The sequence below is a fragment of the Carcharodon carcharias genome, chromosome 12 (assembly GCF_017639515.1).
Source record: "Carcharodon carcharias isolate sCarCar2 chromosome 12, sCarCar2.pri, whole genome shotgun sequence".
Lineage (NCBI taxonomy): Eukaryota > Metazoa > Chordata > Chondrichthyes > Lamniformes > Lamnidae > Carcharodon > Carcharodon carcharias.
Window position 1 is genome coordinate 132,427,729 of NC_054478.1, and position 21,779 is coordinate 132,449,507.

The window sequence follows — 21,779 nt, forward strand, 5'->3', positions numbered from 1 at the left end:
ATTACCTTATTGTGTACAAAAGAAATCACACTAAATTGGTTTAGTGCAGTCAATGAAAATTACATCGAGTCCACACTCCACAGTTGAGAGGAAAGTAATTAGTTGCCAAGACTGCAAAACGGTTTCAGATCAGCAAAGCCATTCAAACTGCTCAGCTCAATGTCTAGAAGAGCCTTCACTGCAGAATCTGACCATGTCTGCATTGGTTCCAGAGTTCCAGCCCTCACTGCACTATATAGGGCTCCATTGCCGCATCGATTGTGCTGTGCGAGTCGGTGGGAGGCCCACCTGGTGTAACCCACGATAGCCAAAACAAGGCGGGATGAGCCAACTGGCCACTTGAGGCTGAGGTATGCTTCTTAAGAAAGTGACTTGTGAGAGAACTCCTTGAGAGCCAGCAGGGGCCGGAGTATCGCACCCCCCCCACCCCAACCACCACCCCCACCCAACCCCCCCACCCACCTCCCCAACCCCAGGCTCCAAGAGGAGTTTGTGGTTCTTCCCAGCTCTGGCTTTCCTTGATCATGGTGAAACACCCCCTCCCCTTCAAGGCAACCCATATCCCCACAATCGACACTAGACTCTTCCCCGGGTTTTTAAAACTATTCCCTTCATAGGATGTGAGCATCGTTGGCTGGGCCAGCATTTGCTGCCCCCCTAGTTGCCCTTGAGAAGATGGTGGTAAGCTGCCTTCTTGAACCGCTGCAATCTATGTGGTGTAGGTACACCCACAGTGCTGTTATGGAGGGAATTCCAGGATTTTGACCCAATGACAGTGAAGGAATGGTGAAATAGTTCCAAATCAGGATGGTGTGTGACTTGGAGGTAAGCTTGCAGGTGGTGGTGTTCCCATGCACCTGCTGCCCTTGTCCTTCTAGGTGGTAGAGGTCACAGGTTTGGAAGGTGCTGTCGAAGGAGTCTTGGTGAGTTGCTGCAGTGCATTTTGTGGATGGTATACCCTGCTGCCACTGTGCGTCATTGGTGAATGTTTGTGGATGGGGTGCCAATTAAGTGGACTTTGACCTGGATGGTATCAAGCTTCCTAGAGTGTTGTGGGGGCTGCACTCATCCAGGCAAGTGGAGAGTATTCCATCACACTCCTTGTGCCTTATCAGTGGTGGGCAGACTTTGGGGAGTTGGGAGCAGAGTAACTCACTGAAGAATTCCCAGTATCTGACCTGCTCTTATAGCCACAGAATCTATTTGGGAACCATTTGCACAGACCTTTGGCTGTACCTCCTGCTCAAGTAGACTAAATCCATTACCATTAAGGTCCACAAGGCCTCCATATCCTCTAACTCTCCAGCTGGGCTGACCCCACCCCTCACTTTAAAATCACAGTCTTTGACCTTAATTTATAATGAAACACATTCAAAGGATACTTACTGGGGCAAGAATAGTCTGGGCAATTCTTTTCTGTAAGAGTAAACACAAATGTTAATGAAAAGACAAAATGTACATTAATGATTGCACTTTGTTAAAAACCCAATAAAACAAGTTCAGCCTCTTAAGGGAAGGCCTTGGGTATCAGAAAGTGCTGTGCTGCCCTGTGGCTTACCTTTGCAGATGAATTGAGTTACATTTTCAAGGAAGGCATCCTCCAGCAGCTCCATGAAGGTGTCTCGATGCAAGCTTAACCCAGGATTTGAAGACGTTTCGCAAGCAATCTGCTTTAGGCTTTCAGAGGCTGGTGCATTCTGGAAAATATCACTCACACCAACTGAGACAACCTGGAACACACCAAGGAGTGAATAAGTGGCCTAGACAAGAAGGCAAAGTGGCTTTAGGAAGGGAGACAGAGCAGGACAGTTTGCTAGAACAGTTGAGCAGGGGAGATGCAGAGTTGACTGGAGCCAGATGGGCAGTTGAATGTAGGGTTAGAGAAGGATGCAGAAATATGGTGGGATATAACAAAGAAAGGATTGCCAAACAGAAAACAACTTGCATTGTAATAAAAGCTCCCAAGGAGCTATCAGACGCAATTTGACACTGAGCCACTTAAGGACATAGAGGGCAGCTGACCAAAAGCCTGATCAAAATGGTAGAATTTAAGGAACACTATAAAGGAGGTGAGAGTGGTGGAGAGGTTTAGGGAGGGAATTCCTGAGCTTAGGACCTAGACAATTGAATGCCTGGCCTCCACAGAAAGGACAAAGGATATTGGGGATATACAAGAGGTCAGGGTTGGAGAAGTGCAGGGATCTCGAAGGCTTGTAGGACTGGAAGTTAAATTCGAGGCATTCCCAGACCGGGAGGGAATGGGTGTACAGGACTTGGTGAGAGTCAGGATACGGGCAGTATAGGTTTGGGTGAGCTGAAGTTTATGGAGGGTGGGAGATGGGAACTCAGCTGAGAGCGCTTTGGAATAGTCTGGAGGTAACCGCAGCATGGATGGCTAAAGCAGTGGCAAAAATACAGAGGATTGTGAAACCAAAACATTGGACAGCATGAAGACAAGAAAAAGTGGGGTATACAGGGCTGATAGCAAGGAGGACTTAGCATAAGGCAGCAGGCAGAGTTTTGGATCAGTTTTTTGTAGAGATGAGTCCAGGAAGACAATAAGGAGAGCATTGGAGAATCCTTGAGGTGAAAGATGTTGATGAGGCAAGCCTTGTTATGCAGGTAGAAATTTTAAAAATATGAATTGGACAGAAGGGGCTTGAAGCTCAGCTCATGGTCAAATGAAGATTCACAATATTCTTCACCTCCCCTCTCCTAATAGAGTGGAAACAGCCTACACATTTAGCAACCATCCACTGCTTCACTGAAGTGAGCCTTCTTCATGTGTGAGTCCAGAGAGTGAGTGGAGTGGTGAGGGATCTATTCAGCTAGACAGTGCAATACAGCTGAGTCAGATTCAGCTCTCAGCTGAAGCTAGAAATTAATATGGCAATGTTAATGAACCAACACTTAACCCGTTTGTCTGGCAATCTTCTGTTCACTAGTTTAATGGAAACATTGTGTGGTCTATTTTAAATGGGCTAGTGCTCCGATAATGGATCAAAGAAATATCAGATTGGCTACTCCAGGTCTCTCCACTTCTGAGTCTGGACTTTTCTGCATGTTCCCTCACTTACCCCTACCACCATTGGTGGCGGTGTCTTCAGTCATTCAGGTCCCATAGTGTGGAAGCCTCTTCCTAAATCTCTCCTCCTCTCTCTCCTTTAAGACCCTCCTTAAATCTCACAGCTTTGATCAAGCTTTTAGTCACCCTTCCTAATATCTCTTCATTCGTCTCAACTTGCTTTCATGACCAGGTGCTCACCTGCGGGATGTTTTTCTATGTTAAAGATGTATGAATACAACTTGCTCTTGCTGGGTGTGTTAAGCATTCTTTCCCCAAAGTACCTTCAGATGCACACACAGACTCAAAAAACATTAACAACTTGCCTTTATATCGTGCCTTTAACATATTAAAAATGTCCCAAAGTGCTTCACAGAAACATCACTCAAGCATTGAGCCACATAAGGAGATATTAGGCCAGGTGACCAAAAGCTCAGTCAAATAAGTTGATTTTAAGGAGCACTGAGCGGTGGCAAGGTTCAGGGAAGTGATTCCAGAGTTTCGGGTGTGAACAACTGAAGAGACAGCTGCCATTGGGATAAAGAGAATAATGGATGCATAAGAGGCCATTATTGGAGGGGCTAGAGATCCTGGAGGCTTGCGTGATTAGTGGCGGTTATGGAGATACGGACGTTAGTTGTCCTTTGGGGACAGGCTGGGAGGCGGGAAGGCTGGTAAAATGGAGCAGGTAGGTGTTAGGTGTCATGCCCAACTGCTTCCCACCAACATGTCTTCTACCAGAGGCAGGAAAGCTGGCACATGGGCTGCCTGCTGGGGGTCTAATCGAGCTACTTCAGTGGCCAATGAATTACTTCTTCCTGGCTCCATGGGCATTTTGCCCTCATTTGGAGGTAGGGGAGGGGCTTGCTGCTGCATGGGGAGACCACCAAATGGGTGCTCAGTGGGGTCCAGGGATGGGCCCTCCTTTTTGGCTCTGGCCAGCTGAGTTAAGATCCCAGCATTTAACACAGCGGCAGGCAGGATTTCGAGCTAGTGAGCAGGAACTACCCTCCTTTCAACACGTGTTCAAACAAAAATATTGCTGCGAGGAGAGAATGATCAGAGATAAATGAACCAAGAAATACAATCATAGAATTTTTCAGCATATTCTGCCCATTATGCCTGTGCTATCTTTTAAGAAGCTATCCAATTATTCCCACTCCCTTACACTTTATGCATTTTTTCCCTTTTCAAGTTTTCATCCATTTGAAAGTTACTATTGAATCTGCTTCCACCACCCTTTCAGGCAGTGCATTCCAGATCATTAAAACCCACGGCTTAAAAATAAAATTCTCCCCAGCTACTCCAGTTACCAACCTTTCTGCCACTGGAAACAGTTTCTCCCTATTTACTCTATCAAAACCTTTCATGGTTTTGTACATCTCTATCAAATCTCCCCTTAACCTCCTCAGCCCCAAGAAGATGATGCTCAACTTCTCCCTTCTCGCCAAGTAATGGAAATGAGAGATGACATTGACTGTAATAGTAGGGAATAAACAAAAGGAATCATACGTTAGCTTCATTACAGAGCGATGACAATGACTTGGGATCTCTCAAAAGGTCTGTCCGCCCATCAGTGAGGACCAGGACAACCCGTGCTTGGTTAAGTGATCTCCCAAAAGCAGTCTTCGACCAGTCCAGCGCTGTCCCTGTAAATGTTCCTCCAGCAATCCATTTGAGATTCTTGATTGCACTAAGAATTGAAAAAAAGATTTCCACCCTTGTTACTATATGCTTTTTCCAACCATTTTTTCCAATTTACTCACCCCTCTCCCCATGCTGTCCTGAAGGTCACTCCATGGGCACCAGCTGCCCTCTAGCCAAGTGGCCGCTTGTTCATGCTCCAGGCTTGGGACTGGCCGTGGCTAGAATGCCTGATTGCAAAGGACTTCACAACCCTGATTTCACCCAGGCTCCACTCATCTACTGTCCCAGCAGGAGTCCCTGGACAACCATCAGGAGGTGGAACCATGGCTGATTTCCCTTTCCTTGCCCTGTCCTGTAGCCCAGAGTGACATAGAGTTGCATTTAATGAAGGGGGGCAGACTGCTCACACCTCCCCATGCCCCCAGAAAGTTGGCCAGAAGCCTACATGCCTGGAAGAAGCCTGCTGTGCAACCATAACACACTGCGGGTGAGCCAAAGTGGCTGAGAGTGGGACTTCCACCCCTCAGTGGAAGGAGGACCCGCCCTCAGGAGCTGCCGGCCAATCTGGATTGGCCAACAGTTCTAGCAGTCCTGGCATCACCAGAGCTCAATAGTGACTGCTGCCAGGACTGCAGGAGGGGCATGGAAGAGAGAAGTGGATGCTGCTGAAGGTTAATTGCAGGTTTCTAGGGCAGGGAGGGATTTTTGAGCCCTGGGAAGGGAGGAGGGAGGGGGGCTGCAGTGGGGGGGTTGGCGGGCGGAGGGAGAGGGAGATGTAGAGGGCTGGATTTTGGAAGGCAGGTGGTGCAGAAGGAAGGGGGTGGGGGGAGCTGACATCTTGGGGGAAGGGGAATGCACCCCCAGAATGAGATGTCCCCCTTCCTTCTCACCTTTTTACATGTAGGTTATAAAAAAAAAGGCCCTTGCATTCCCACCTGCCTGCCCACGCCAATCATGCTATGGCATGGGCAGCATATTATCCAGGTCTATAGACTTGCTAATAAACCTAATAGATTTTTAATTATTTATTTACATATGGCAGACAGGCTGCCAATTTCAGTGCCCATCCACCTAGAGTATTATGGGGGTCAGCTCGGTGGGGTGGACAAGAAGATGGTGGGCTAGCCACCCAACATATTTAGCACGCCCTCCTCCATCGAAAACACACCCGGTGGGGCATGTAAAATCCAGCCCGTAGTTACTCTTCTGGAAAGGCAGACGATTTTCAGAGATTGGGACCAAAAGCAGATCCCCACCAATCTTACTGGACGCAGCTAATTAAGAGGCAGCCTCCGGAAGCGGTACTGAACCATGAAACATGCATCCAGCTGGGCCAATTGAAGGTGTTGTTAGCAGTCCCAGCACTGAGGTGGACACTGCTGCAGCTGACAGGCCAGCACGGCAGCACCTCAAGACGAAGGCACCCTCAGAACTTAGGTGAAGTCATGAAAGTAAGTTGTGGCCATCATTGTAGAGCCCACAGCTGTGGCCCTGTGGTAGAATTGGCTCTGGTAGTCGTGCCTGTGGGTGGGGGTTCGGGGTTGTGGGATGGGTGTTAAATAAAGGTGGCCTCACTGGCTCCTGCCTGTGGCCACACCCATCTCCAGCAGGATCTCCCTGAGGCAGGCAACAGCATGCTGACCTAAAGGCGACCTTTCTGGTTTTCCGCTGTCTTGTCTCCAGCTCCACCTTCCCGGGTCTCTTAAGATTCCATCCTTTCCTGCTAACCCAGCAGGAAAAGGGCTATCCACTGTTAATTATCCTAATGTTAGCTTTGATGTTTTTCACTTCTTACAGTCTCTACCATGCTCTGGGTCACTTTGTACTTTGCTGTGTTGAGCATTGCTACTGTGGCCCGCCCAGAGAGTAGGAACATAGGGACAGGAGGAGGCCATTCAGCTGCACTACCTGTTCAGCCATTTAGTCACATCATGTTTGATCTGTATCTTAACCTCCCCGATGTTGTAATATGCCTTTAAGGGATATCAGTATGACATCACTAGCAGGGAAATGTATCATGTGATCCAGTCTTCGTTTCACTTTTACTTTGAGCAGAGCACATAGACACACAGTTCAGATGCCTTCAAGCTTTATACCAGTGTATAACTGTTCTCATGTGCTTAGCCTTAATAGATGAACCTACAACGTGTTTACCCAATCCCTTATGAAAAATTGGTGCCCTGTGACTTTTACAGTAAGCCAGCCCAAGGCATTATATTATTATAAAAACCCAGCTTGGTTCCAAATCCATTAATATCCTCATCTAACAACAATCTATCAATCTCAACTTTGAAACTTTCAATTGATGCCCCCAGGCTCAACAGCACTTTTTTTTTAGGGGGAGGGGGAAGAGTTCCAGATTTCCATTACCCTTTGTGTAAAGAAGTGCTTCCTGACATCACCCCAGAACAGCTTAGTTCTAATTTGAAGGTTGTGCTCCTTTGTTCTGGACTCCCCCACCAGAAGAAATAGTTTCGCCCCATCAACTCCATCAATTACTTTAATCATTTTAAACACCTCAAATCTTATACACCAACCCAGTCTAATGCAGCCTTTCCTCATAATTTAACCCTTTTCGCCCCAGCATCTCCCTGCTGAATCTGAATTACAGCTGCTCCAAGGGTAGTATATCCTTCTTGAGGTAGGGGGCCAAATCTGAACACAGAACTTCAGATGGGGTCTCAGAGCTTTGTACAAATATAGAATAACTTTCACCCCTTTGTATTGCAAAAGAAAATGCTGACCTGGCTTCCAGCAGAAAGTATCAAACCTCAACCTCATGTTAGAGTTAGAGATTGGAGCATCAGGCAGCAGCAGAGATTCAATCCTAAATTCACACCAGCACAAAGAGTTTCTTCCCTTCCACTCTGTCAAAGCACCTCCTAATTTTGAACACCTCCATTGAGTTTCCATTTAACCTACCCTGCTCTAAGTGACTAATCCCAGCTTGTCTTCATCTCTCCAGATAACTGACATCCCTCATCCCTGGTACCATTCTAGTAAATCTCCTCTGGACCCTGTCTAAAGCTCACAATATCCTTCCTAAAATGTGTTGCCCAGAATTGAAGATCATACTCTAGCTGGGACCTACCCAATTATTTATATAGTTTTACTATCACTTGCCTGCTTTTTCACTCTATGCCTCTATTAATAAAACCCAGAATTCTGCATGCTTTGCGAACAGCCTTATCAACTTGTTTTGCCATCTTCAATATTGGCAGGACAAGGAATTGGGATGCTTAAGTCGCTATGCACAAACACATTGTTGTTGTAGATTTTCAAATTTAACCAAGCAAAATTTTGAGTTATTTATATAACTGCGCTTAATACTATTATAATGGTCATCTTCCACAGAGATTAGGAGCCATTCTCTCATACTTGATTACCTGAGTTAACACTTCTCCACTTCATCTAGGAGCTATCAATACAACAGAAATTACTGGATACAGACACAGAAAATATTTTGAATGGCACAATATTTGCTGCAAATGTTGAAAGTTTGAACTGTGACCTTCTTCAAAAGAGACCTCAGACAGTGTCCAATATATTAACCTGTTCTGTGTGGAGAGACACTGTCCAATACATTAACCTGCCCTGTGTGGAGAGACACTGTCCAATACATTAACCTGCCCTGTGTAGAAAGACACTGTCCAATACATTAACCTGTCCTGTGTAGAGAGACACTGTCCAATACATTAACCTGTCCTGTGTAGAGAGACACTGTCCAATACATTAACCTGTTCTGTGTGGAGAGACACTGTCCAATACATTAACCTGCCGTGTGGAGAGACACTGTCCAATACATTAACCTGCCCTGTGTCGAGAGACACTATCCAATACATTAACCTGTCCTGTGTAGAGAGACACTGTCCAAAACATTAACCTGTTCTGTGTGGAGAGACACTGTCCAATACATTAACCTGCCGTGTGGAGAGACACTGTCCAATACATTAACCTGCCCTGTGTCGAGAGACACTATCCAATACATTAACCTGTCCTGTGTAGAGAGACACTGTCCAAAACATTAACCTGTTCTGTGTGGAGAGACACTGTCCAATACATTAACCTGCCGTGTGGAGAGACACTGTCCAATACATTAACCTGCCCTGTGTCGAGAGACACTATCCAATACATTAACCTGTCCTGTGTAGAAAGACACTGTCCAATACATTAACCTGTCCTGAGTAGAGAGACACTGTCCAATACATTAAATTGTCCTGTGTAGAGAGACACTGTCCAATACATTAAACTGTCCTGTGTAGAGAGACACTGTCCAATACATTAACCTGTCCCGTGTAGAGAGACACTATCCAATACATTAACCTGTCCTGCGTAGAGAGACACTGTCCAATACATTAACCTGCCCTGTGTCGAGAGACACTATCCAATACTTTAACCTGTCCTGCGTAGAGAGACACTGTCCAATACATTAACCTGTCCTGCGTAGAGAGACACTGTCCAATACATTAACCTGTCCCGTGTAGAGACACTGTCCAATACATTAGCCTGCCCAGTGTGGAGAGACATTGTCCAATACATTAACCTGTCCTGTGTGGAGAGACACTGTCCAATACATTAACCTGCCCTGTGTCGAGAGACACTGTCCAATACATTAACCTGTCCTGTGTAGAGAGACACTATCCAATACATTAACCTGTCCTGTGTAGAGAGATACTGTCCAATACATTAACCTGTCCCGTGTAGAGAGACACTATCCAATACATTAACCTGTCCCGTGTATAGAGACACTATCCAATACATTAACCTGTCCTGTGTAGAGAGATACTGTCCAATACATTAACCTGTCCTGTGTAGAGAGACACTGTCCAACATGTTAACCAGTCCTGTGTAGAGAGACACTGTCCAAAACATTAACCATTCCAACTCCAATTCTGGCCTCTTACACATCCCCAATTTTCATCATTCCTACATTCATGTCAGGTGTTGCTTGTGTTGAGTGTCCTTCTTGCTCACTGTCTATGCTATACAGACTTCTTATATCAGCAATGTCTGTACCTCTCAGCATTTTATAGAATTGTATCTCGGCCCCTGCAATGCAAAGGTGCCCTGGAATGAATCACGTTTACTTCCCTGAGTCTCCATTCATAACTGATAGGCCTTTGTGTTGTATTTGCTGTTTTCCCTTTTCTCCGAAGCCTAACACACCAATGTTCTTTTGGTGGGAAAGATATAGATCCCATCAATTTTAGCAACAGGGGCATGTTAACCAAAGAACCAGACAATCAGTTAAGATACATGACACATACACTTTTAGCTCCGGTAGAGTGTTAATGTTGGGATTGGCCATTGAGACCAGCTCCTCAGTTCCCGCATGACTGTACTGGACAACTCCAATGTTGGACTCCTTGCCATCAAACTGCAAATGCCAAAGAAAGAGAAGAGTGAGTATATACAGGGCAGTGCACTTAAATCAGGGTTTAACATGAACAGGATTCATACAAGATGAGGATCAGTGTGAGACCCTGCACACTGGAACTAAGGTAACCCTTCAAAATGATGAGGAGTTAGGAACTGTCGAACAACAACGGATGTTGTGAAGACCCTGTATACAAATCATTGCAGACCAGGAGATGAGTACAAAAATCAAAGGCCAATAGAATGTTGGTCTTTTCCCTAAAAGGGCTGATATATAGAGGGAAGGAAGTTTATATCTCACTTGTATAGAATCTTGTTCAGACCCCAATAGGAGTCCTACTTTCAGTTCTGGGTACCACACCCCAGGAAAGATCTACTGCCTTTGGAGAAAGGGCAATGTAGAGTATCCAGAATGATAGTGGGGCTAAAAGAGTTAGAGCTCAACGATTTTGGAGTGAATCTGGGAAGCACTCTCTCACACATAGACTAGTGGAGATCTGGAATTCTTTCCAAGGTGGGTAAATGAAGTTGAGTTACTAAAGAGCAAGGATCTAACGGAATGGCAGAGAAGATTTTTGTGTTCCTAATGTTACACTTATTAAAAACAAATTTTGGATTAACGTTCCTAGTCAAAGTACAATTTTGCATTTTCTAGTTATCAATGAGCTGTTTTCTGGTGCTAAGGGGCAACATTTTGCATTCCCAAGTGTGATCAAAATCATTGCCATGTCTTTCGGGAGTGTGTCGCCTGTAGGAAAATATTAATAAGCTACATAAAAATCAGCAAATAGCAGAGGTTGGAACTTCTATTCCATGTTGTTCTGCACACCATGTATCATTGCTTTGAACCTGTTTTGTATTTAAGCAAAGCATGTAGAATACCATTCAACAACTAGACAGGATTTAACACTCCAAAACATCCTTAAAGCAAGATTATAGGCATGTTGGACATTCAAGTTACCAACTCCACACATTCATTGGTGTAGATCTAACAGTCATGCTTTGATTTAACATTACATTATAGCTACAGTGGTCTGCACAGGAGTGCTGCTTTGGATGCATTTAAGTGCTTAAGTTGGATTTTGGTGAGTGAGGGAGTTCAGTGAAGAGGGGAAGGGGGTGCTCCTTTCTTTTTCTACCTTTCCTCAGCCTCCAGTAGCTGGCTCTTACTTTGCTATAAGGGGAGGAGCTGTTTGAATGTCATATGAGCCCACAAAGCAGCAGAGAAGGAGAGCTGGGAGTTTACAGGTAAAGTCTAAAAATGATGTCACAGGAATCCTGTGAGTTGATGAGTTGGTAAGTATAGGCCTTTCCAGACTCAGTAAGAGGAAACAGTTGGTGAATAACAGTTGAGGTATGTTATATCATACTGTAATAAAGACTATATAAATGTTAAGGTATGTCAGTGCAGCTCAGCTATGTGGAATGTTCATCCTGTGGTATGTGGGAAGTCATGTAGCCACAAAGTTCCTTCAATGATTATACCTTCAGGAAGCGTCACCAGCTGCAGAAACTTGAGCTCCGGGTTGCAGAACTCATGCAGTGACCGAAGTCACCATGCTGCATCCGCAAGGCTGAGGATTATGTGGATAGCATGTTTAGACAGTTGGTCACACCACAGCTAAGAAGGTAGAGAAGGAATGGGTGACAACCAGAATATCTAAGAAAAAAAGGCAGTCAATGCAGTAATCCTATGAGGCTCTCACTCTCTAACCATTTTTTCTATTTTGGATACTGATGAGTGAGATGGTTCTTCAGAGAACGGTAGCAAGAGCCAAGTTTGTGGCACCAAGAGTGGCTCGGGGGGGAGGAGGAAGAGTGGAAGTGCTATAGTGGTAGGGGATTCCATAGTTAGAGGAGCAGACAGATGTTTCTGTAGCTGTAGATGTGACTCCAGGGTAGTATGTTGCCTCCCTGGTGCCAGGGTCAATGATATCACAGAGCGTATACAGGGCATTCTTTTGGGGGAGGGTGGCTAGCCATAGGTCATGGTCCACATTGGGACCAATGACATAGGCAGGAAAAGGGATGAGGTCCTGAAAGCAACTTATAGAGAGTTAGGAAGGGAATTAAAAAGCAGGACCTCAAGAGCAGTAATCTCAGGATTACTCCCAGTGCCATGTGCTAGTGAGCATTAGAATGGGAAGATTGAAAAGTTCAACATATGACTGCAGAAATGGAGTAGGAGGAAGGGCTTTAGAATCCTGAGGCATTGGGACTGGTTCTGGGGCAAGTGAGACCTGTACAAAAAAGATGGGTTGCACCTCAACAAGACTGGGACTAATGTTCTCATGGGCAGGTTTGCTAGTCCTGTTAGGCAGGATTTAAACTAGATTGGCAGGGTGGTGGGAACCTGAAGGGAAATTCAGAGGGGAGAGGAGAAAATCTAGCAGTGGGAAGTAGAGAAGTATTAACTGATAAGGAGGATATATCAGAGAGTCGTATCAAGGTAAAGAGAACACTTGGAGAGTTTGATAGAATGAGAATAGGCTATAAAATTAGAGCAGGCAATAAAATTAGAGTAGGCAATAGTAAGTCATTAGATGGGGTCAGAGTAAGGGGAAAAGTAAAAAAGCCTAAATCAGGGTTAATGTGCATGTATGTGAATGCACGAAGTGTGGTTATTGGAGATTGGTGAACTGCAGGCACAAGTTGACAAAAGGAATTATGATCTTATTGCTATAACAGAGACCACAAAAAAGGGCAGGATTGGGTGTTAAACGTCCCTGGGTACAAGGCACTTAGGAGATTCAGGAAAGGAAGAAAAGGGTGGGGTTGGTGGGGGAGGGTAGTGGCAGTATTTATTAAAGATGGTATTACTGTAGTGGAGAGGGAGGATGTTCCAGAGGGGTCAAGGATGGAATCTCTCTGGCTCAAGGTAAGGACTTAAAAAGGATGCAATAACATTGATCTGTGGAGTATATAGACCACCAACTAGTGGAAGGGATGTAAAGAAACAAATTTGTAAAGAAATTGCAGAGGTGCAAGAATTATAGAACAATTTTAATGGGGGACTTCAATTATCCAAATATAGACTGCGATATGAATAGTGCAAAGCGACACAAGGGGTGAGAATTCCTGGAATGTGTTCAGGGCAATTTTCTGCAGCAGTATGTTTCCAGTCCAACGAGAGGTTAGGCACTGTTGAACCTGGTTCTGAGGAATGAGTTTGCCCAAGTGGATCAAATAACAGTGGGACAACACTTAGGGAACAGTGACCATTGTATAATATAGTTTAGATTGGCCATGGAGAAGGACAAGGAACAATCCAGAGCAGCGGTAATTAATTGGGGGAAAGCCAATTTCAATGGGATGAGAATGCATCTGAGTCGAGTGAGTTCAAATCAATTGTTGGCAGAAAAAGCGGTGGCTGAACAATGGGCTACCTTCAAAGAAACAGTATTACAGGCAATGTCAAGATATATTCTCATGAAGGGGAAAGGTAGGACAAATAAATCCAGAGTGTCCTGGATGATGGGAGAGATAGAGGTGAAGATGAAAAGGAAGAAGTGCATGTATGATAGACGTCAGGTGGAAAATACAATGGAGAGTCAGGCTGAATATAGAAGGACAAGAGAGGAAGTAGAAAAACTAATAAGAAAAGCAAGGAAAGAGCATGAGAAGAGACTGGCAGCTAATATAAAAGGGAATCCCTCAGTCTTCCATAAGCATGTAAATAATAAAAGGGTAGTAAAAGAAAGAAAGTGATTTGCAAAAGAAGCAAATGTGACGTGAGAAAAAACTTTTTCACACAACGAATGGTTCACCTCTGGAATGCATTGCCTGGAAGTGTGGTGGACGCAGATTCAATTGAGGCAGTCAAGAGGACATTAGATGATTATTTAAATAGAAACAATGTGCAGAGGTATGGGGAAAAGGCAGGGCAACGGCACTTGTTCATAATGTTCATTTGGAGAGCCGGTGCAGACACAATGGGTCAAATGGCTTCCTTCCGTGCCATTAAAATTCTGTGATTCTGAAGAGTAGGGCCGATTGGGGACAAAAAGGGGGACTTGTATGTGGATGCAGGAGAAATAGTGGGGGTATTAACTGAGTACTTTTCATCTGTCTTTACAAAGGAAGATGACGCTGCCCAGGCCGAGGTGAGAGAGGAGGTAACTGGTACACTAGAAGAATTTACAATTGATTAGGAGGAGGTGTTAGAAAGGCTTCTTTACTTAAATTAGATAAGGTACCAGGACCGGATGAGATGCATCCGAAGGTACTGAGGAGAGTGAGAGTAGAAATTGCAGAGGCACTAGTGATAATCTTCCAGTCTTCCTTAGACACAGGGGTGGTTCCAGAGGACTGGAGAATTGTGAATGTTACACCCTTGTTCAAAAAGGGGTGTAAGGTTAAAGTTGGTAACTAGTCAGACCAGTCAGTTTGACATCAGTGGGAGGGAAACTTCTGGAAACTATAGTTTGAGACAAAAATCAATACTCACTTAGTGTAGGATAATTAAGGAAAGCCAGCATGGATTCATTAAGGGAAAATGATGTTAAACTAACTTGCTGAAGTTTTTTGAGGAGGTAACAGAGAAGGTTGATAAGGGCAACGATGTTGGTGTGGCGTATATGGATTTTCAAAAGGCATTTGATACAGTGCCACACAACGGACTTGAGAGCAAAATTCTAGCTCATGGAATAAAAATGGAAAGTAGGCACTTAGATCAGAAATTTGTTGAGTGACAGGAAACAGTAGCGATAAATAGTTTCAGATTGGAGGAAGGTTTGTAATGCAGTTCCTCAGGGGCCAGTACAGGACCCTCGCTCTTCCTAAATTTATATTAACGATCTAGACTGTGGTGTTCAGGGCATAATTTCAAAATTTGCAGATGATACAAAGATTGGAAATATTGTCAACTGTGATGAGGATAGTCTTGAACTTCAAAAGGACAGACATGTTGGTGGATTGGGCAGACAAGTGGCAGATGAAGTTCAGCACAAAGAAGTTTGAGGTGATTCATTCTGGAAGGAAGAATATGGTGAGACAGAATAAAATAAAGGGAGAACCTCTAAAGGAGGTGCAGGAACAGAGGGACCTCAGTGTATATGTACATAGGTTATTGAAGATGGCAGGGCATGTTGAGAGAACAGTTAATATATAGTATCTTAGGCTTTATTAATAGAGGCATTGAGTACAAGAGTAAGGGGGTCACATTGAACTTGTATGAGACACTAGTTAGGTCTCATCTGGAGTACTGCATCCAGTTCTGGGCGCCATACTTGAGGAAGGATGCAAAGGCACTGGACAGAGTACAGAAGGGATTTACAAGAATGATTCCAGGGATAATGAATTGTAGCTGTGAGGATATATTGGAGAGGTTGGGACTGTTTTCCTTGGAGGAAAGAGGGCTGAGAGGAGACTTCATAGAGGTATTCAAGATCCTGAGGGGTATGGACAGGATAAATAACTGTTCCCAAGAGAGAATCAAGAACTAGAGGGCACAGATTCAAAACAATTGACAAAAGGAGTAAATGTGATGAGGAAAAATATTTTCATCCAGAGGGCGGTTGGAGTCTGGAATGAACTTCCTGAAAGGGTGGTGGAGGCAGATTCAATTGACGTATCCAAAAGGGAATTGGATTGCTATCTGAAAAGAGAGAACGTGCAATGTTACAGGGATAAGGCAGGGGAGTGGGACTAGGTGGAATGCTCTTTCAGAGAGTCAGTGCAGACTCAATGGGCTGAATGGCCTCCTTCTGCTCTGTAAAGATTCTGTGATTCAAACAAAGAAAAAGTCTACAGAGGCATGAAAATATAATTTAACTCAAAGACTTCTACAATTTCAAACCTAAAATCTGGCCCCACTGAGGTGACCGTTTTCTAGATTTCTGCTTGTTTGCAATCAATGCCTTCAAACAAAATTTAAATCTAAGATCATGCCCCAGAAATATTTGCATATCTGTGGTCTGTTCTAGATTTAATACGAATGCCAAAATTGCCGTTTCATTCGGGGCTGTCCTCTTTGGTGTTTAGTGCAGTACATCTCGAGATAAGACCATAAGACAAAGGAGCAGAAATTAGGCCATTTGGCCCATCAAGTCTACTCTGCCATTCAATCATGGCTGATAAGTTTCTCAACCCTATTCTCCCGCCTTCTCCCCGTAACCTTTGATCCCCTTACCAATCAAGAACCGATCTATCTCGGTCTTAAATACACTCAGTGACCTGGCCTCCACAGCCTTCCGTGGCAATTAATTGCATAGATTCACCACTCTAAAGAAGTTTCTCCTCATTTCTGTTCTAAAAGATCTTCCTTTTACTCTGAGGCTCTGCCCTTGGGTCCTAGTCTCTCCTACTAATGGAAACATCCTCCCCATGTCCACTCTATCCAGGCCTTTCAGTATTCTGTAAGTTTCAATTGAGATTGTAACTTATTTTGAAGCCAAATTGCTCAAAGATGTCTGAGAGTAAAAGGACTTCATCTCATTGACCATCAGACTGTAGAGCTCCCCCACAATTACAATTGAGATCTGCCACCTTCTTTACCCCAGATCTGTGATCTCTCAGATTGACTTTGTTGTTAATTTTCTGCATTAATTTCTGAACTATGGCTTAATAGAGAACTTTCACTGCCACTGGAGATCTTGGGATAGTCCCATTTCTATGGTCATCTCTCACAAAATAAACTAGTTTTAAATTACACGGCCAGGCATTCTTTGGGAAAAAAACAAGTGGTTATTCCTGGTTGTGGATTATGGTTTTAGACTATTGAATATAATTTAAAAACATCCTGTGGTGTGAGTGGGGAAAGAGTTTCATCTCCTTTGGCACTGCACTGATCAACTAACGTGTATGTGTAAAATTCACCTCCAAGCAGTTTTTACAGATATTAGATCATTCACTTGTTTTAAATTTGCTGCGAATGTGCATCACCGGGGCAGAAACAGGGGGGCTTTACTTTGCATCTAACCATGTCATATTTCAGCTGGGAGTACTTAACGCAACTTTAAATTCTCTAGGCCTCACCTACATGAGCAAAAGGAATACACAACAGGAATTTTTTAAACCTCAAGCTGAGAAGACGACTTTCTAGATTGATTTAGAAAGATGAAGCAATGCCATATCAAAGACTGAAACCTCAACATTGGGATATATCATATCAAAGCTAAAGAAATTCAGTCAGCCTTTCATGTTGGTAGAGCTCATAAAGATTTGATCTCACCCTGATTTTTTCATCCCTGCTTAGCCTTTCGATCACCGTGATTATAAATTGCTTGGCTAGAGCGAAGTTTTCGTTCCCGATACTCTCCGAGCTGTCCACTATGAACAGGAGGTCAATGGGCCCACACTTGCACTCTGCAAGGAAGAGAACAAGTCAATGATCCTTGCTACAACTCCCTCCGAAGTGGCTTTCAATCACCATCAAGCTTCTTCTTAATCCCACACCTAGTCACCTGCCATCCCACCTCAATCTTATTAATACTCTGTATTTCTTTGATGAACTTCAGTTTAATAGCGGTTTTCACTACTGCTGTAGATGCTGGATGTGCAATCAAGGTGGGTAAATGGAATTAATATACATAGTAGCCATGATCAAATTGGATTTTTGACCAGGCTCAAAGGACTGAATGGCTCCTCCTACTTTTGTGTTCCTATGAGAATGAGGACAGATGCCAATTGGCCCATATGTTAGTTCATGTATCTACAGAATGTCCGACTCCCCACATCACAGCATCCAATTTTTTTTTTTTACTATAAATCTCTCCTAATATTTCCCTGATGTTGAGACGTCTGGGAAAAACAGGAAATAAGCTCTTTCATGTCAACTACATTCCTCCTTTAATTGACTCTTTCAGCGTATTATCTTTAATGTACCAGAAATGCTTTATTTTAAAATGGATTTAGATGTCCTGGGTCATTGACCTCACTAGAAGAGGGGCCCTCTGCAGTAGAGTTCACGTTTTGAACTTGTGTTAGAGATCATTGTAGTTGAAGCTTGAATGTGAAGGAATAACTGCGTTAAAATCTGAAACCTTCATGATGGCAGCTCCTCCGCCTCTGTTAACAGATCCTCATTTCCAGAGCACTGTCAGGTTCATGCTGATTGGCTCATACACTGACAAGAGATTGATTGGGAAGGGGACGTCTCTAAATTGCAGTCAAGCTGAGATGAAGCACTAACTAAAGTTAAGGGACCATCTACAAGTACCCATGCTATACCATTATACAAATGGCAAAATCAGGTAGACTTGAAAAAGGGTAGAGATTGGCAGCAATAAGCAGTGACCAATATCAGGCTTTCCTGTATTAAATAATTCAGTCTACTCACCACAGCAAGCTGTAAAAAAGAGAAAGGAAAATTAGCAAATTGATTTTAATAATTATTCATGGGTGTATTAATAAGGTACATATATTTTATTTAATGCTGCACCCAGTCATTTGGTCACCTCATGATGCATCAGGTTGTGGTGTCATACATTCCACATAAGGCACTCTGTGACAGGAGAGTGCAGCCTTGGGAGGGGCAGTTCTGCTGTTTATGGGTGTTTAACACAAAAGTTTTAAGGGTCAATTATTTCCAACTTCCCTTCCCTGATAGCTGAGGTTTCCCACCCCAGGGGGGCAGGTGGGGGGGAGCATGTTAGAAATTTGGGTGAGGGTTGTGCGGGATTTTCCAATTGATTGTGGACAGGGGATCATGCACAATGCATAGCTAAATTCAAGATATGTGCTCCCACTGAAAGAGGCAGGGGGGCAAATGTTGCAAAATTGCCACCTTGTTTTTTTATTGAAGACTACGTTAATAACGGTTGTGCCATCTTGGGCATGGGTCGAGGCATTTGTGGCATGGCTGTACTCCTTGTCACACCAGTGAGCCTAAAGTTGCTTTGCAGAGGATGATAAGGGATGCCGATGGGCATTTGGTGCACAGTACAGTGCCATCCAGCACGCAAGGGAAGGTGAAACAAGTTCTCAATGCAGCAGAAGATATTTGATAGCACCAGAAACAGAAGCCTTGGCTGATCTTTCCCAACCTTGGTGCAAGAGTGCTGAGGTCAGTTGGAGGCTCCTTACTGCAGCTGAGATCAAAGAACTCAAACCTAGGAGCTAAGATCCTTTCAAGTCAGTACCACAATTGGGCCGTACACTTTCCAGCTGTGCCTTGAGATAAGACGTTACTACACAGCACTTTCTATTGACTCTGTTACTGAGTCCAGACACCCAAATCCCTGGTGTGAAAAAGTCGGACTTCTTGTCTACTTACAACACATGCGCTTGATGATGTCCAATATTTCACACTCCTGTAAAAGAGAGAGGGTTAGGAACCTTAGGACACACTTTCATTCCATTCCAACCCCCTGCCTTTATTTAATGATTTTAGAATTTATTAACATATCTCTGTTTGTATTAACAAGCCACCATATACATACAGAAGGTCCTGGTGGTCCTGGGGGTCCGGGAGGTCCCTAGCAATAAAACAGAATAAATAAGACAACATTGTTATTACTTACTCCACAGAGATTATCTTGTTGGTTTCATTTTTGAAATTTTGTACAGCTGCTCAACATTTTATGCTTTACATCAAAAGGCTGTATCATCCGAACTGGGCAGAATAGTGAAATAAAGGCTGCATGTCACAAAAGGAGCCACTTCATGTCACGATTCCTGTTTGAATGAATTTCCAACTAACAGATAACTCATTAACCTTTCCCCCTCCCTCCATCCCAATGGCTGGTTTAAGGACATTTTTTTTTAAAGGAGTGTTCCAACATGTCCGCTTCCCAGATTCATGGGGTGTGGGTCAATGACAAGTTTCCTTATGCTAGGAACTTTAATTGCATCTTAAGACACTTTTACCCATGCTATGAATATACTGGGATAGCCTCGCCTCCTATCGCTGCTCTCTTGTTTTGCCTCTCCAGGGTGCAGGAGAAGGAGAGTGAAAAACACAAGCTCGACAACAGTTCAGAGCCTGAAATGGAAGTCTAAGTATGGAGCAACATCTGGCATCAGGGGGATCTTAGTGCTTCAATCTTATATGCCCTTTGAGGTGGCTTACAGGAACCACATTGACAATGCAAATAAAAGAGATTCTCAAAATGGATTCAAAGGGCAGTCTTGCCTGACATCACCAATGTTGGAAAAACACTATTCAGGTCTCCATTGGTGATAAATGCCCCTTTCACTTAGTAATGAAAATGTATGTTCAGATCTTGAGTTATCTTAACTTTAGAAAGTATCTGTCAACATTTTGCATCATGGCAAGGTATCCCTCCAAAGAACCACAAATAGTTGGAAAGGTGTACTGAAACCTACCATTATGGATTTCTATGGGTTGAATACCAGTTTATATTACTGAATGGTTTTACCAACAAAGGGGGGGTGGTGGATAATGGCCATAGTCAAACATGATTGATGTCACATTTATCCTTTAAATTATGAATTGGCTGCGCCTGTACCAACTTGTTCCCGATCAATCTCGTTTGCCAACCAATCTTGGCACACATTCTATCCTGGCACATGGGCCATTATTTATTTTCCTTTACTTCTTCTCCTAGCCTTGTTCTGTGGAAGCTGCATTGATGGCAGGTAGGCTCGGAAGTGGGATTCCTTTGTGGCAGCCAAGGAGGTGCCAATCGAGGGCCAACACCACTATGTAGCAGGAGAAAATTCCAGAGTGTTGGAAGCTACCACAAGTGGGTTTATCTTGAGCTGCATTTGTTAAATTTGGGCCACTCAAAGTCACATTCAGGCACAAGCTCCTGGTCCAAAGGCAGGAGTACAGCCAACTGAGCTAAATCAACAATTACTAAACGTATTAGTGACAGCAAGATCAGTACTACACTTATTATGCCTCTAAGTCTTCTACGGCACTGCCCATTATCAATGAAAAGGAAGCAATATCACATCAAGTAAAATGATGCAGCTTTTTCTTCTGTTAAACTGTTGGCGTGCGTCCCTTCAAGCCTGCAATGTCTACCCAATGTTAAATAAACACCCCAGAGGGTTTGTTCAAAGTTAAATTGGGATAGTGAGAAAGGGGCTATTGGATAGGGATTTCAGAGAGTCATGATGGGCTGAATGGTTTCCTGCTGTGCAGTAAAACACTTCAATTCTTATTTTGCTTCTGGCAAGGTCAGTTGAGAGCCTGCAGATGTTGTGGCCCAGGAATAAGCATGTGGCATTTGAGCTTTCTGACCATTCGAGGTAGTGGCCTCGACCCTGATGAATATTCCAAGGTCAGGCCCATTGATATCGTCAGAGCCAGCGCTCGCCGCTGAGGGAGAGGAGAGGAAATGGTGGCTGCTGCAGGATTGGAATGGCTGCCACATCTTAAAGGGCCATTCAGGCTCGAAAGGAAAGACCTGTGGGCTGGGCTTTACCTGGAACTGGTGGCCCTGCCACCCGGCAAAGAAGTAGGGGGTGAACCTGCCTCTGTTGGGTCATTGCGAGCCCATTTTACAGCTATCAGATCATTAAATTGGCTCAGAGTGAAATGTCCGCCACCATCCAAATCTCTAGTCCCAGCAGTGCCAGTGGGAGCGGGCTGGGGGGCACTGTTGGGACTGCAGGCATTCCTCCAGACTGAAGAACCACGAAGCCGGATTAGACGGGGAGCGGGGGCAGGGGGTGTTTCGCTGGGACCAGTCTGGCAGGGTCCACCGAGGGGGATAATGAACTAGATTGGGAACAATGGGGGCAGAAACAAATGAGGGGCGGGGGGGAGAATAGGGGTGGGTGC

General features: G+C 44.2%; 1 protein-coding gene across 1 annotated transcript in view; it reads right to left on the minus strand.

Moving 5' to 3' along the window:
- Positions 1–21,779, minus strand: part of col6a1 (collagen, type VI, alpha 1) — a 99,572-nt gene that overhangs the window by 5,810 nt on the left and 71,983 nt on the right. The window contains exons 27-34 of the mRNA XM_041200627.1: positions 19,468–19,503; positions 19,302–19,338; positions 18,366–18,374; positions 17,259–17,392; positions 9,979–10,088; positions 4,577–4,757; positions 1,559–1,730; positions 1,387–1,416 (exon numbers count right to left, since the gene is read on the minus strand). Coding sequence (XP_041056561.1) covers positions 1,387–1,416; positions 1,559–1,730; positions 4,577–4,757; positions 9,979–10,088; positions 17,259–17,392; positions 18,366–18,374; positions 19,302–19,338; positions 19,468–19,503 — 709 coding nt within the window. The remainder of the gene's footprint in view (positions 1–1,386; positions 1,417–1,558; positions 1,731–4,576; positions 4,758–9,978; positions 10,089–17,258; positions 17,393–18,365; positions 18,375–19,301; positions 19,339–19,467; positions 19,504–21,779) is intronic.